Consider the following 13,726-nt stretch of genomic DNA (forward strand, 5'->3'; position numbering starts at 1 on the left):
CGCTCTATGGTCAAACTAGCTTTGTGGGCGGGACGGGGAACCTAAGAGCAATTTAAAGCAAGTCTTACAAATACAATGAAATGAATGTCAGTGTTAATATTGTGTACAAATATTAGCTAAGGTTGGCTGTATTACATTTAAAGTAAAATAAGAGAAAACACAAATAGATCTGTTTGCTTTGTGTCACTTTTATGTACTCTTTTAACAGTGTCGTGTGATTTCTTGTTTTTTTTCTTCTTCTTTTTAATTATTCATATGATCTGTTTTAAGCAGATACATTTGCAATTAAGACACCTTTAAACACTGACAATAATAATACCCAATTCATTGATAATACCCAAATCAATGAAACAATGACTAGGCTTAAGTACAGAATGCAAGCTTTAATTTGAATTATGGACTTAGCCAATCAGACAAACCCTGTCTCTGCATTATTCTCATTATCAGCCCCACAATAGCCTGTTTTACTGATACTGATTCGTAAAACAGAAGACCCTTATTTGGTCCTTGTGGTAAAAGAAAACATCAACAAACTGTTGTCTCTCCAACAGATGCTACACCTAGAATTAACTTTAGACCCTTTGTTTTCTCTTAATGTAATGCCACACCTGTCTAAGAAACAAGTGATCTGCTAGCAGTTATTTATAGTCCCCTGAAATGGGAGTTTGCAAAAATTGGCTGCAATTCATATGCATTTCATCCAACATGTAAGTATTCTTATACTGAAGCTAACATTCTGCATGATGTAGGACACAAAGTTTCTTGAGAAACTGAATGTTTTGAACAGAAAGCACTATTTATTGTTCTCTCTTGGTATCTGATTTCATTGTGGGGATAGGTGAATTGATTTGAGGTAATTTTATAACCTCTGAGTGGGTACAAACTTACATGATATGCTTTTGACCTGAAGGAGAAAGCTAAGATGATGCTATACTTTTAAATTCACAGATGTATAACATATGTCAAAACACCAAAGTTTTCTTCCCAACTAAATTTTTGTAGTTTTGTTTTCTTTATTTATAAGCAGAATCACAATCTATTATTATTTCAATCTATCATAACTTCATTCATTCATCAGAAATTAGCTCATGGTGGAATAAAGATTTATTTTAATAAAGGTTTCTTGATGCATCTGAAAATAATTCTTATGCTCAATTAAGTCAATTCAATTAAAATGTCTTTCAAAGTTATACCATAGATTTAAACAGGCTATGTAAAGTGTCAGACACTTTTTCTACAGTGGAAAAAGTTTTCATTTTAAAAGATCATTACAACAACACACAGCCATTTATGTTTGATGTTTGACCAGATCCCTTAGCCAAATCCTATTACTAACCATTAAATGACAAACTACAAAATTTTTAATTACATCTACTCCACAATTACATCTACTCCAGTTGTTATAATATAGGCATAAGACATACAAGAGTAGTCATATAGTACACTCGCAATGCATGCAAATTACACTTACTGAGTGACTTGCAACACATAGGCCACAATTCCAGTCAGATGGAAAGTTATTTAGTTTTAGGTGTGTGTTTGAGCCTTTCTTGCTGACTAAAGCAGCTCAACTTTTTTGCCCAGTAGATGGTACTGTGGCTCTTGGCTAAATGATGATTCTCAGCTATGCTTTAAAAACCTTGCATAAGGTGAGATAAGCCACTGTTTTCTTTATTTCCTTCATAATCATTTTTATGTTTTTTTTTAAATACAGTATGTAAAGTGATTATGATTGGTGATACGAAAAAAGAAACATTTGAAACTACATTTGTCATGTCTTGCTGTTGTCCAAAATGTTCTTTGTATCAATTTAACACTTCTGTCAAAATAATCAAATATATTTTTTAAATGCCTACATGGAATCTTGGATATCCCTTTGTCTCTCCTTTGTGGTTCTAAGACCTGTGATCAGTAATAGCATGCTCCAAGTCATTTGATAACTTGAAATGTTTTGAACCACATTTTGCCCTGTGCAGGAAAAAATGAATTGCATATTAGTGTTTTGGCCTCCTATAGCAGATGGCTCTCTTGCACAGCAAGTTTGATTCTTGTGTTGTAATGTACCTGTCACAACTCATAATCTAATGTAAGAGTGCTTCATCCAAAGGTAATTATCATCATTTTTGATGATCTGTACAGTACAGTGGATCTCCAGGTATGTTATTTGACACCTATGCAACATGGAGTAAATGTAACCAAAATAACAGAAAAAAATAAAATATAAATAATTGTTTTAATTATTGTTTTACTGTTCATTGTAACATAAAATTGTTGACATCAAAAAGGGCATCCAAATTTCTGATATTTTCCATTTTTGATTAAAAAATACCCCCACAAACATAAAACATAAGTCATGTTATATCATCATATTATCAGTGATTTATCAGAAGTATGTACTTTCACAATAAAATATTTATTGAAATAATAATATTAGTTCAGCTCAGTTGATCCAAGGGTCATCCAATGTGTTCTTGATATGCATTCCACATAAAGTGTACTCTTAAGCCTCACAAGGTCAACTCTGACATAATAATTGCCGTTAGTGACATCATATTTATTACATCAACCAGAAATATATAAGGACTTATGGTAAACTTACTTGGAAAGTTCATGTGACATGTTTTACAGTCAGCAGCAAGTGAGATCACCTATGAAACCAAGTTTGTTTCTCAGTTCAAAGTACAGATTCACTTCTTGTTGCATGGTAGAATGACATGATAATCCTGTTCTGTCCTCTAACAGTCAAAATCAAAAAGTGTCATTCTAATCAGGCAGGCTTACCACTTACCATTTACTTTGCTTTTACTTAGACGTAAGAGTTAAATCGTAATTCTATTTACGTCCACTAAATGGCTTTAAGATTACTAATAGGTTCTTATGAGCAAGCTGTTTAACAATACATGCAACAAACGATTTAACAACCGAAATAAGTTCTCAACTAGCACTACTGTTCCCGCTTTTATGCAGTGGCGTAAGTAGAGTCCTCCAGAGGGCGATCGAGTGGTTTTATACTATTGCTGACAAGTTTGCTACAGCTCAGGCTACTTAGAAATTATTCCAACTATATTACTAACAATTCTAAAACTAGCAGCTACTTGTCTCCCTGACTAACTTGTACTTAACTAACGTTTAGTCCATTGTATTTATCGATTTCGGACAATTTAGAAACAGTCGAAAAGGTTGGTAATTGCCATAAGGTATTTTACAGTAAATTTTAATTTGGAAGAGATACTATTTCCCCCGTCTCTGACGAATAGTCTGCAAACTCCGAGATATAGGTATGCCAGATATACTGCACTCAGCGTATCGCTGGTAGACGGTGACTACAAGCTGTGTGCGCAATATGGCTATCATTAGTTGTGAATGTAAATCAGCGGCGTTTATCAATATTTTGTTAATTCGATTAACTGACCGTCTTTAAAAACCACATACAGATTTAAGAACTGCATGTAAGATTGTTTAAACGTAAATTTAAAAAGGAGAAACAGTGAAATGTTCTTTTTTGTATTATTGGGTTTTTCGGGCAATGAGCGCTGCTATCCAGGGTGCCCAAAAACGGATGAGTTCCCTTTTGAGTCTTGTCCCTTGTCTTACGCATTGTAGGTCTATAGGTGGTTCCTGTAAAGCTTCGAGACTGTCTACTATTAAACGTGCTATATAAATACATTTATTCTTAAATGCTTAAATAAGCGCATTTAATTATTTACTTATAATAAACATTTAAACTCTGGTTTGCAGGGATAACATGCAAGTCTATGTAGTAACAGCGAACATTTCTATAGTGCCAGTGTGGAAAAACCGTTAGAATGTCCTATAAACAAACATCTAACGTGGGTATGGTGGCCTCCATTCCCCGACCCCGTCCATTAGTTTCTACTTTTCCCATGGAGGTGACTAGCCTAGATTGCATCATATTTACAATACACGTGTTGCCTTATGCTTTTCTGAGGTTGGTTGTTTGGTTTGGATCTGTGGAGGGATGGAGGTCACTGGGATAAAGATCAAGAGATCTGGACTTAGCTCTCGCGCTACCCATGATGCGCTGTCTATTCATCGAAACGGCGCCAGAATGCACGCATCCTGGCCTTTATATGTGGCTATTTGGCACGTACTGTATCGTCCTAACATTTATTTTTCTTTATATTTTGTGTGTTCTTGTGATACCGGATGTCTTCTTTCAATTTGTGTTTGTTCTGTTTTATTTAGGGCTGCAAATTTGCACAACTGAGTATGCTGAGGACATTGTCGAAGTTACATAGGCTACTGCACGTATCGCTCGCGTGTACCCATTGTGCTCTCTCTCTCTCTCTCTCTCTCTCTCTCTCTCTCTCTGTGTGTGTGTGTGTGTGTGTGTGTGTGTGTGTGTGTGTGTGTGTGTGTGTGTGTGTGTGTGTGTGTGTGTGTACTGATACGTCCATTGGTGCATCCCTTGAACGTGTCATAACTAACTTTTGGTGGATTACCCCAGTTTTGCCCTGCCTCTAGCACACGGCACTTGCACCGTCCACCTCAGTCGCTTCAGCAACCCGTCTCACCACTAGCTGGTTCTTCATCAAACCTGTACGTGCGTGTCTTGTGAATGAGAGATAGTTAAAGTGAAGAGGACAGCAACATGTTCTCACTCTCTGTCTCAGTCGTTTCTCTCTGTTCAACCACCTGGATTTACCTGTGTGCCGAACGTCCCCACGGCGGACTCCTGCCGACTCTTTTGTCTGTGTTGTTGTTGCTGAGCGCACTGGTGCTCGAAGGCATGGGAGCTGTCACAACAGCGGGAAGCACCGGCTGCGCAACGTGCCCGCTGCCCAAGGGCTCGGAGGAGCGCTTTCTGACCGAGATAGCAAAAAAGCAGATTCTAAGCAAACTTCACCTACGAGAGAGACCAAACATCACACAAACTGTGCCGCGTGCAGCGCTCTTGACAGCCCTTCGCAAACTTCACGCGGGCCGCGGCAGGCATGACGGCACATTGGAGCTGAACACAGATGCTAGAGACCAAGCATACGAGATAGTCAATTTCGCAGACATGGGTAAGAACGCGATCTGAGAGTCATAGGTTGAAACACGCAGTTTAGTCAATTTGAGGTATTTCTAGGTATTACACACTGTAAACATGAAAATATGTATGTCGATTTTATCATATCTAAAACTTTTAAAACCTTTCAGTCACTGGCAGTAATCTCGCACTACTCTGTATTAAATTTACACAGTAGTGCAAGAAACAACGGCAGGTAAAGAGCTACATATGAAAGTTGTGAATAGTGTTTGATTAGCCTATATTCACGTTATTTGGGGATCATATAGCATGCAAACCTTTGCTACTTTAATCTGCTTTAACTTTCTACGTGTATTGTGGCGGTCTACCATGAATCTAAAATCCAAATTTCTTTAGTTCTTTGCTTTTGATATAATTTAGCTATTTGCATGTATAGGTAATTAAAAATGTACTTGTTTGTTTGATGTCTCCAGTGTCATTTTTGCAGAGCAGATGTTTATCTATATGCCTTTCTCTTAGTTCTTTCTCAAAAATTCAACATCTCTCTCCCCTCTTCCATCGTAGAGCTACCAATTTGTTCCCATTTTTTAACAATGATTCTCTCTTGTTCCTTTCCAGATGATGTTGACTCCAGAGGCATTGATTCCAGCATGTCCTTCCAGTTCTTGCAGGAGCAGGGCCAGAGCATACAGGTGCTCCAATCCTCCCTGTGGCTGTACATCCACCCAGCCGATAGCCCCCACCCAGCTGCCCACATTCCCGCCCATGTCTACCTGTCGGGCACGGGCAGAGGCAACCGCACCCTGCTGCTCCAGCGCAATATAGAGGTTGTGCGGGGTGGCTGGCACACCTTCCCTCTCACCAACACCCTGCAGGCCTTCCTGGACGGTGACCAGCGGCACCTTCGGCTGGAGGTGCGCTGCGGCAATGGAGACCGCAACCTGTGCGACCGTGGCACAGCTGCTGACACTCCCCAGCAGCCCTTCCTGGTGGCACAGGTGCGTCTCCGTGACAACGACTCTAAGCACGCCCTGAGCAAGCGCTCACTGCGTTGCGGTGACGACGTCAGCGTTTGCTGCAAGAAGGACTTCTACATCAAGTTTCGTGACATCCAGTGGCAGGACTGGATCATCGCACCCGAGGGCTACCACATGAACTACTGTATAGGCCAGTGCCCGCAGCACCTGGCTGGCTCGCCGGGCATTGCTTCCTCCTTCCACGCCACCGTGTTCAGCCAGCTGAAAGCCAATGGCATCCACACGACCCTCTCCTCCTGCTGCGTGCCCATCCAGAGGCGGCCACTCTCCATGGTCTACTTCAACTCTCAGCACAGCATCGTAAAGACCGATGTCCCCGACATGATCGTGGAGTCCTGTGGGTGCACATAAACAGCAATGGCATGACAGAGTCACATCCATGTGAATCATGCAGAAAGCACTTTTACCATAAAGATTTCTGAGCTATATTATGTTCTGAGATATGTTTGTGATTATGACACACATGCATGCACCCAGATACATCATATGTTGTTATAGTATGAAGCAATGCTATTTATCAGTAGTTTAAAGTTTTAAGCCAAATTAAATTAAAACTATTGTAGTGATTATATGATATTTTCTGATTTTATATATATGATATATTAATCTCTGCCTTTACACTGTACCTCAGTTTTTGGCCGAGGTCACTGGCCTGACCTCTCTCTGGTTACCCAATGAGGTGGGTAAATATTTAGTTATTGCCACATGCTCAAGTGAAGGTCTAAAAAACGACATGATGGTAAATGAGAATATGTGACATGCTCATGTGTGATTGATTTTAAAGCTCTGGAGGAAGATAAATGACATTGTCTAAGCCTGCATATTCAAGCAAAACATGATGTACATCCCACTAAAATTATCAATGCTTTCACTGTTTTGTTTACATTTAGCAGTAGAAAACATAGAGTGTCTTTACGATCTTTACAATGCTGCGTTATTTTATTTAGGTGCATGTTAAGTTAAAGACTTTTTCTTTTAGACATGTTGCTTTTATTTAAAATAGTTTCTTTTTGGCGAAGGCAGTTTGCTCAGAATTTCTGCAAAACAAAAGCTTTATCATCAACACAGAAAGACCAACACTTCCCCAAGGTCCTCCCAAAGATATGTCTTTTGATTGACTGTTTCTTAAACACTTCCTTTGCTGAAATATATTATAACAAATTAAGACTGCACCCATATCAGGGATATGGCATCATAGTTTGCTTCATTTTCCACGTTTACAGTCTATTGATTTCAGGGTCATGGTCTCAGTAACAGAACAAAGTCTTTTAAAATGATGGGCTTTTATAATGCTTTATGATTTATCATCATGTGCTTTGGCAGCCTCCCTGTAGGATTTCTGGAAACTGAAATGTTTTCTATCACAGCCATAGACTCATGTTTGCAGCTGCACTTTACCTCTTATAAACTCATAATTTAATTATTATTATTTTTTTTTATGAAGTCATGCCAGCCTGACTTCTACACACACACACACACACACACACACACACACACACACACACACACACACACACACATATATATACATATATAAAAGACTGTAAGTTCATGTTCTGAGAAATTAATTCATTTTAGAATGTAATTTGTTTAATTTTATACCAATACTATTTTCTTACAGTGTGATAGTTTGAATATCTTGTACTTTACATTTTGATTTTGTTGAAAGCATTTTTAAAAATAAATATGTATTTTACCTATTAAAGTTTCATCATGTTTTTCATCAAAACATTCATCTAAACACTAATAGAGATAAATATCATAACAGAAATAAAATATCATGAAAAAATCTACAACATATGTCAGCAAATTACACTAATGTGTATATGCATATATTGTGATGTAATCCACAAGATAATATAAGATTATATACGATAAAGCAAACTAATCTTTATGATGCCAAATGATTGATTGCACTGTTGATTTTGGGGACTTAAAATCAATGATGTCTGAAAGGCAAAGAGCGTGTTTGCTTGGGCAAACATTTCAATTGGTTTTTTTATGGGCCGTCTATATTTGTCAAGTAAACATTCATTACATTTTTCTGGCAAGGCCCAAACCCATTGTAGAATAAGATGAGTCCCATAACAAAGGAGTGTTGCTGAAAAATCCAATACTGTTATGCTAGAATATCAGATAAGCAAATGATCATTGATTGACTGATCAATGACTGAAGTATATACTGAAGTAACAAGTGTCATTCAAACAGAAGTAGACAGTAAAAACAGGCAGATGGCAAAAACAATATTATCTTAGTTATGTCAAATTTAAGATTATTTCAGTAAGCAATTGCTTAGTATGTATATATTTTGGATATAAAATATGTCTGTGGATCAGAAAAAAAGTACTTTCACCCAGTTATGCACTGATTTCCAGGTATTTTATAAAAAATTACATTTGTGTTTAACAAGTTTGGTTGCCAATATTTACTCACCCTGTCTCAATTGGCCCATAAAAACCTTCCCTTCAGTACTCCCTGTTTACATGATACCAAAACCTTTGCCATGTTGGAGTGTGCCCCTAAAAGGTTAGGCGCAAGGGGGAATTAGTCAGCATCATAAAACGTCTACTTTCATACACCATAATGCTTTAAAATAAGACAAAACAATACATAAAAGATGATCAAATATAAATTTTAAAATATAAAAATTTTAAATGGCTATAAATTTCTTGCTGTATGTTATGAGCATATAAATAATATCCTTCTTCCTTTGTAAACATTGTACATTCAAAGCATGACATATCAAATTGTAATCTATATTACATGTTTTGTTGTGCCTTGCATTTGAATATTCCTTACTCTTAAATACCCACCTCAACATTCTAATACCACTGTACTACTAGCAAGCCTGTATGCTTGTATGTCACCTGCTCTAACTTCGAGCAAATTTTTAAGGTCATTACTCCAATCAGCATACTGCTCTTCAGAGCTCACAAATACCTGCCAGCCACAAATACCCACCTTCATCCAAGTATCCCCACAGCCAAAACAACGTTTCAAGTATCGTATTTAGTTTCAATAACCATAAATTACTTCAGAAACCAGCCCATTACTGCTACTTTTACATTCGTTCTATTTTCTTTCTATTCTTTCTATTTTCTCAGTTTCTGGTATTTCATCAACTTCTTATATTCCTTCATTTTGCATGTCTTCATCACTTGGTATTGCCATATCTATAATCACTGCTGTTCTCTGCATCTTAACATCTCTGCATCTGGTTAGTTTGCTATTACTTGCTTGTCTATCCAGATCTGGAAGTCCCACAGGGTCTTAGGTTTGTGGTTTTCCACGACTCTCTGTGGATCTGTCTATTTGGACTTTGAGTGTCAAGCTCAAATGCTTTGCATATGTTTCTGTGCATAATCCATGGCACTTGGTTATGTTTCTCAGTGTATTATTATACACTGCTAATGAGGATTGATTTGTCTTAAGAGTTCATTTGAACAGGCTGCTTCTTGGGTCTTTCCTGACAAAATATATACAGGACAAAGGAAACTGAGCTACCACAAAGTCATATAACAGACCTGGAGGACAACTTAAAATGCCTGGGTATTCTTCACTCACATGGAAACCACAAGCTTGAAACCAGAAGGATGGTCAACATCCAAGTACCTCCACATGGTTTCGTTATTAAAGTAGAATAAAAAAAACCAAAAACGTTAGTATTAAAGTCATATAAAGAGCAGATCAACCAGCTCACAGAGCCCATGAAACTACTGGTATAACAGCTGACCACCTTTTTATCTACATTGGCTCCTATAAGGCTGGTAAACTCTATACTTCTTACTCAGTTACCCAAGAGATATAATGGACTTCTTTTACAGTTCTTCCTATACCTTGCCCAAGGTGATGTGTTGTTCACATCTGCTGTGCAAAAGTTGCATTTGTCAACTTGTTACTGTCTAGCAAAGCTAGTGGGTGATGATTTTGGAACAACTTCAGAAGACATGGTACTTAGATTGGTTTACTTCCTATGTTCTGTGTTTTACAATCCCACAAATAGTTTGAAATATGTTGATCAGCAGCTATGTAGACAGTTTTGGACAGGTTGGCCAGCAACTATTTGGTTACCTTCCAGACCAAGAGTTACAAAAAGAAGTGGAAACTTAGTGGTCATAATGTCTACCCTGTCCCTAGCTGTTTATATTCATTCCCCATATTTGAAACTGATAGTTGTGAAAATAAGCATACTTCTGCTTGATCAGTGATCAACTCAGAGGTAGTAGGTAGCTTCAATCTGCACCTGTTCCAATCCTTTCAGGTCCCCATCTTCAGAGCTCAGAAACACTGTCCATTTCAGCTTTGGACATTACAGTACAGAATGCATCAAAACACCCCATTGTACTTGGATTTCCATAGCATTCCCTATCCCATTGAACAACCAATTCTTAACAGAAGTGTTTAGCAAGGTCAAAGTCACAGAGCTGTAACCACTTCACCCCTGACACATGTTAGTAATGCATCAGCAGTACTGTCAAGATTACTGTAACACATTCTATCTCAATACTGAGAAATATTTACTCTCTGCGGTTCCATCTTATGTCAGTCACTGGAAGGTGTACATGTAGTTCACCCCATGACCATCAAGGAACTGCAATGATTCATGGGGTTTTCCATCTTCAACTGTACATATATTAGGAACTACAGCACTGCCTCTGCACCTCTAGATCACTCCTCAAGGCACTTCAAACAGACTCTCTTGGTCAGTGTCATTCATTGTCTGGAAACATCATTTTACCATGGCTCCACTTCTTTCCCATTTGTCATGGATGTGGATGCATCTCAAGATGAACTGAAGACAGCTGATCTATCACAGTGGTAAGGAGACCCAGCCCTGCTCCATTTGTGTGCTTTCTTATTCAAACGGCAAAGTACAGAGTGGAACAACAATGTCAGGTACTACAACATCCTTACCATCAAGCTGACCCTTTGGACACTGGCTGGAAGGTGTATTCCATTGCAGTGTATACTGACCACTTTCAAGCCAAACAGGATCACATTTTTATTTCCAGTTTGTGGTCCACAGACCCCAAAGAACAAAAACACCTTGCCCTCTCTGAAATTCATAAATGTCCCTCTGAACAGGACATTAAAAACCACCAGGATTACAGTGAGTGGTGCCCAGTTTGTACTCAAGTTTCCATGGTAGCTGCTACTATGAACTGCTTCGTTTTACTGCCTCCCAGCCCATGATTGCTGTGGTCCCATTTTCCAGTGGCCTTTGTGACAGACCTCCCAAAATCAGATGACATGACTACTGCACTGGATACAGTACCCAGTTTCAGGATTTCAAACTGCAGTCCAAACAGTTTTACAGGTACAAGATATCACAATACACTGTTAAGCAAGAGAAGACCAACATATAAATGTGAATGTCTACACAAGTAGGAAGAGTCTGATTTGTGTGGTTAATGGAAAGATGGTTTTGTTTCAAGGAAACCTAGTGACTCACTGATACACTGACATACTAACCTACAGACCCACTGATTTACCTAATCTAAACACGTGTCCTCACACACACACATAATCTTCAATCTCATTAATCTGTAATGGTGTAAAGTGTGAGACATGTTATGTACATACTAAACTAAAGAAAGACCCACTACTCTGGAAGAAAGCCAGAGTACAATGTCTAGGATTGTGTAGCTGCTCCTTGGAAATTCTTACATGGCAAAATTCTATATACAAAGGGAAAAATTATTTAAATATATGCAACTGTCACGGAACACTGGATTTAAAAATCACAAGACATATGTTAGCCACATTAACTTGGGAGCAGCACTACTTGTGCAAAAAATATTGCACACAAGTGAATATGTCAAGGCCTCACACATCTAAAACACAGTTATTTTTTAAAGAAAGTCTTAAACTAACATTACAGAGAAAACATTACAAGAAACAATCAAGCAATGGATCTATATGGCACAAAGGATTTTTTAAACCTTAATATTAGCTATGTTGTCCAAGGAAAGGGTTGAATGCCTTATTTAATCGTAAAATGAGAGACAGTGCAAAGGCAGGGATATTAGATCACTTAATCTTATTTCTGTTCTAGTACACCAAAGAGAGATTGGAACACTCTGTTCCAGTGCACTGTGAAAAGATGGACCCATGTTATTCATTAATGGCACTTTGTCCTCCTGATTTGCAGTGAAGCAAAATGTTACAAAATGTCCTCACATGTAGATACTACATCTAATGTGGTTAAACCAACCTTTCATTGTACAGCGGCACCAATAGCACCTTCATGCCAAGGTTCATTTACATATTACAATTCACAAAACATATTTCCACTACTCTTACAGGTTACTTGGACTGCAGGAAATAATGTGTTATTCTTGCTTAAAGGCTGTATAATCTTTTTAAATGTACCTCTCTGAAATGCCTTGATTTATCAGAATTCTTACAGAACTCTCATTAGAAACATGATACAGTTTTTAGTATTATCAGAACACAACCAACATTCATAGAGAGGACATAATAAAATGTTTACTGAACATGTGCCACTTCAACAATCATATATCATAACATCTCCAATCATTTATACAATCCTCAGGAGGTAGATGTAGATTGTTTGTGCTTGTATCTTCCCATAATGCAAAGCACAAGCCACTTCAAATAACTCACAAAGCCTTGTGCTGATCCCATTAGACTAGACCCAGTTACTTGATATATCCACTCAGTTACATCACAGTCACTCTTGCAAAACCAATAACTTTTCAACATCACCTCTTAGTCATCACAGAGAAGGATAGGACTACATTCAATTTGCAGGATGTTAAAGTGTATATTAGCATTTCATCATAAACCATTATGGTGCTTTAGAAAATTAATTTGATGATATTCTACATTTGTTTAGAAAATAAAACATTGTCATGAAAAGACAATCTTTGTTCATTTTGCACATCCTCACCTCCTAACACAGATGAACGCTTTAGTTCTAGTATCTAGATTTAATATATATTATAATCAAAGCTAGATGTTACCGGGCAAATAATTTTTTTAATGAAACAAAATGAATGCAAGTATTTCATTCCAGCCTGGGAGTCTCATGGGATTAAATTGGTAGTAAAGAAACAGAACCACCAACATAAGTGCAAATAGCTATGTGTAGAAAGCAGTTATTACTGCTATCTTGGATTTCATGTTGCACAAAGCAGTCCCATTTTTTAAAGAGTTGTTTTGGTTTGAATGAAAGACTTTTGGTTTGAAAATGTTGTCATGTGTATTTCTTTACAAATTTCTGCAGTAGAGTTCTGCAGTAATTTTTGCATTCAGAATCAAAGTACAAATGTCCAAAATTAAAAGTGTACAAAATTCAAGAAAAAAACTAATAATAAATATAAGATAATAAATATCAGACTGAAATATATTAGGTACCGCCTGCTCTGCCAGGAATCCCTCACTACAATGTGTACAGGGCCAGTCCTAGGTCTGTGAGGATTGGTGCAGTGAGTAACCACAGACACAAGCGTAAGAGGTTGCTTCAATATTTAGTACAGGATGTTCTGTGTACAAATCTCACAAAATGGAGTACAGTGGTTTAACATGCAATATTCAAGATAAAAACATATAACATCCAGTATTTGTACCTATTGTGGTGATCTTTCCAGGGTTTGCCAATCTGCTTTAGTTCAAGGTCTTGGTTTAAATACCTGTCTCAGTTTAATCTGGGTTTCAGTTAACCCTGACTAA

The 13,726-nt window shown here is 37.7% G+C and overlaps 1 protein-coding gene across 1 annotated transcript; it reads left to right on the top strand.

The window, feature by feature from the left end:
* Window positions 1-4,040: 4,040 nt before the first annotated feature.
* Window positions 4,041-7,556, top strand: LOC113577990 (inhibin beta B chain). The gene is made up of 2 exons (XM_027010935.3): window positions 4,041-5,027; window positions 5,612-7,556. Exons 1-2 carry the CDS (start codon window positions 4,613-4,615, stop codon window positions 6,379-6,381), a joined length of 1,185 nt encoding a protein of 394 aa, XP_026866736.2. The 5' UTR covers window positions 4,041-4,612; the 3' UTR covers window positions 6,382-7,556.
* Window positions 7,557-13,726: the final 6,170 nt, after the last annotated feature.

The sequence above is a fragment of the Electrophorus electricus genome, chromosome 7 (genome assembly GCF_041902795.1).
Source record: "Electrophorus electricus isolate QZ-2024a chromosome 7, ASM4190279v1, whole genome shotgun sequence".
Taxonomy (NCBI): domain Eukaryota; kingdom Metazoa; phylum Chordata; class Actinopteri; order Gymnotiformes; family Gymnotidae; genus Electrophorus; species Electrophorus electricus.

What these genes read in the sequence shown, in the direction of transcription:
- LOC113577990 (XM_027010935.3), top strand. Translation starts at nt 4,613, where the DNA reads ATGTTCTCACTCTCTGTCTCAGTCGTTTCTCTCTGTTCAACCACCTGG. An exon ending in AGTCAATTTCGCAGACATGG is followed by an intron (nt 5,028 to 5,611) that starts GTAAGAACGCGA and finishes GTTCCTTTCCAG; the next exon opens with ATGATGTTGACTCCAGAGGC.